The sequence below is a fragment of the Alligator sinensis genome, unplaced genomic scaffold (genome assembly GCF_000455745.1).
Source record: "Alligator sinensis unplaced genomic scaffold, ASM45574v1 scaffold1511_1, whole genome shotgun sequence".
NCBI classification, from domain to species: Eukaryota; Metazoa; Chordata; order Crocodylia; family Alligatoridae; genus Alligator; species Alligator sinensis.
In genome coordinates this window covers 298,746-299,470 of record NW_005843139.1, presented here as the reverse complement: position 1 = coordinate 299,470, position 725 = coordinate 298,746, and the positions used below count along the sequence as shown (strand labels likewise).

The following is a 725-nucleotide window of genomic DNA, read 5'->3' as shown; positions in this document are numbered from 1 at the left end:
CATATACAACAGGCTCCAGCTGTCACCATGGCAACAGCTAAGCCCTCCACTGGGATCAGTAGGGCCAAGGTAACTAGGGCCAAGCCAAACCCCACCCCCCAGCTGTCCCCATAGCAATAGCAATGCCTCATCACCATGGAGACAGCTTGGCTGCTTTCCTCAGCAGCCATGAACCCCCACATATACATCATGGCAGTCTCCATGGCAACTGCTGGGAGGGTGGCTAGAGCAGGGTGACAATAAGGCCTGGGCTCCAGAGCAATGACAAAGCGCCCTGGTGGCAGCGTCCATGGTGACAGTAAGGGCTAGTTTCCATGGCAACACCTTGCTTTCCCCCTCCTCCTCACCTGCTGGGGGTGTCCTTGGTCTCCATAGCAACAACTAGGCCCCATTTCCTGGCAGCAGTGTCCATGGTTTCCATAGCAACAATGGCCCGAGCCCCTGGTGGTGACATCCATGGTGACAGTAAGACCTGGCTTCCTTAGCAACGACTAAGGGCCCACCCCCTGCCGGCAGTGTCCGTGGTTTCCATGGCAACAACAAGGGTCCCCCCACCGCCCGTTGGCAGTGTCCACAGCGATGGCGAGGCCTGGTCTCTGCAGCGACGGGTCAGTCCCAGCCGTTGTCCTTGACCATGTGACTCAGCTCGATGATGAATTTGCCCTCCTTGTACTTCTGGCTGCTCTCGTAGGCCTGTTCCTGGGGTGGAGGGCAGCCATCTTGGG

The 725-nt window shown here is 58.2% G+C and overlaps 1 protein-coding gene across 1 annotated transcript in view; it reads right to left on the bottom strand.

Moving 5' to 3' along the window:
• Nucleotides 1-609: 609 nt before the first annotated feature.
• LOC102375250 (glycogen synthase kinase-3 alpha-like) overlaps nt 610-725 on the bottom strand; it is a gene marked incomplete at its 5' end in the record, with an annotated part of 9,588 nt that continues 9,472 nt past the window's right edge. The window contains one exon of the mRNA XM_025193956.1: nt 610-719. Coding sequence (XP_025049741.1) covers nt 610-719 — 110 coding nt within the window. The remainder of the gene's footprint in view (nt 720-725) is intronic.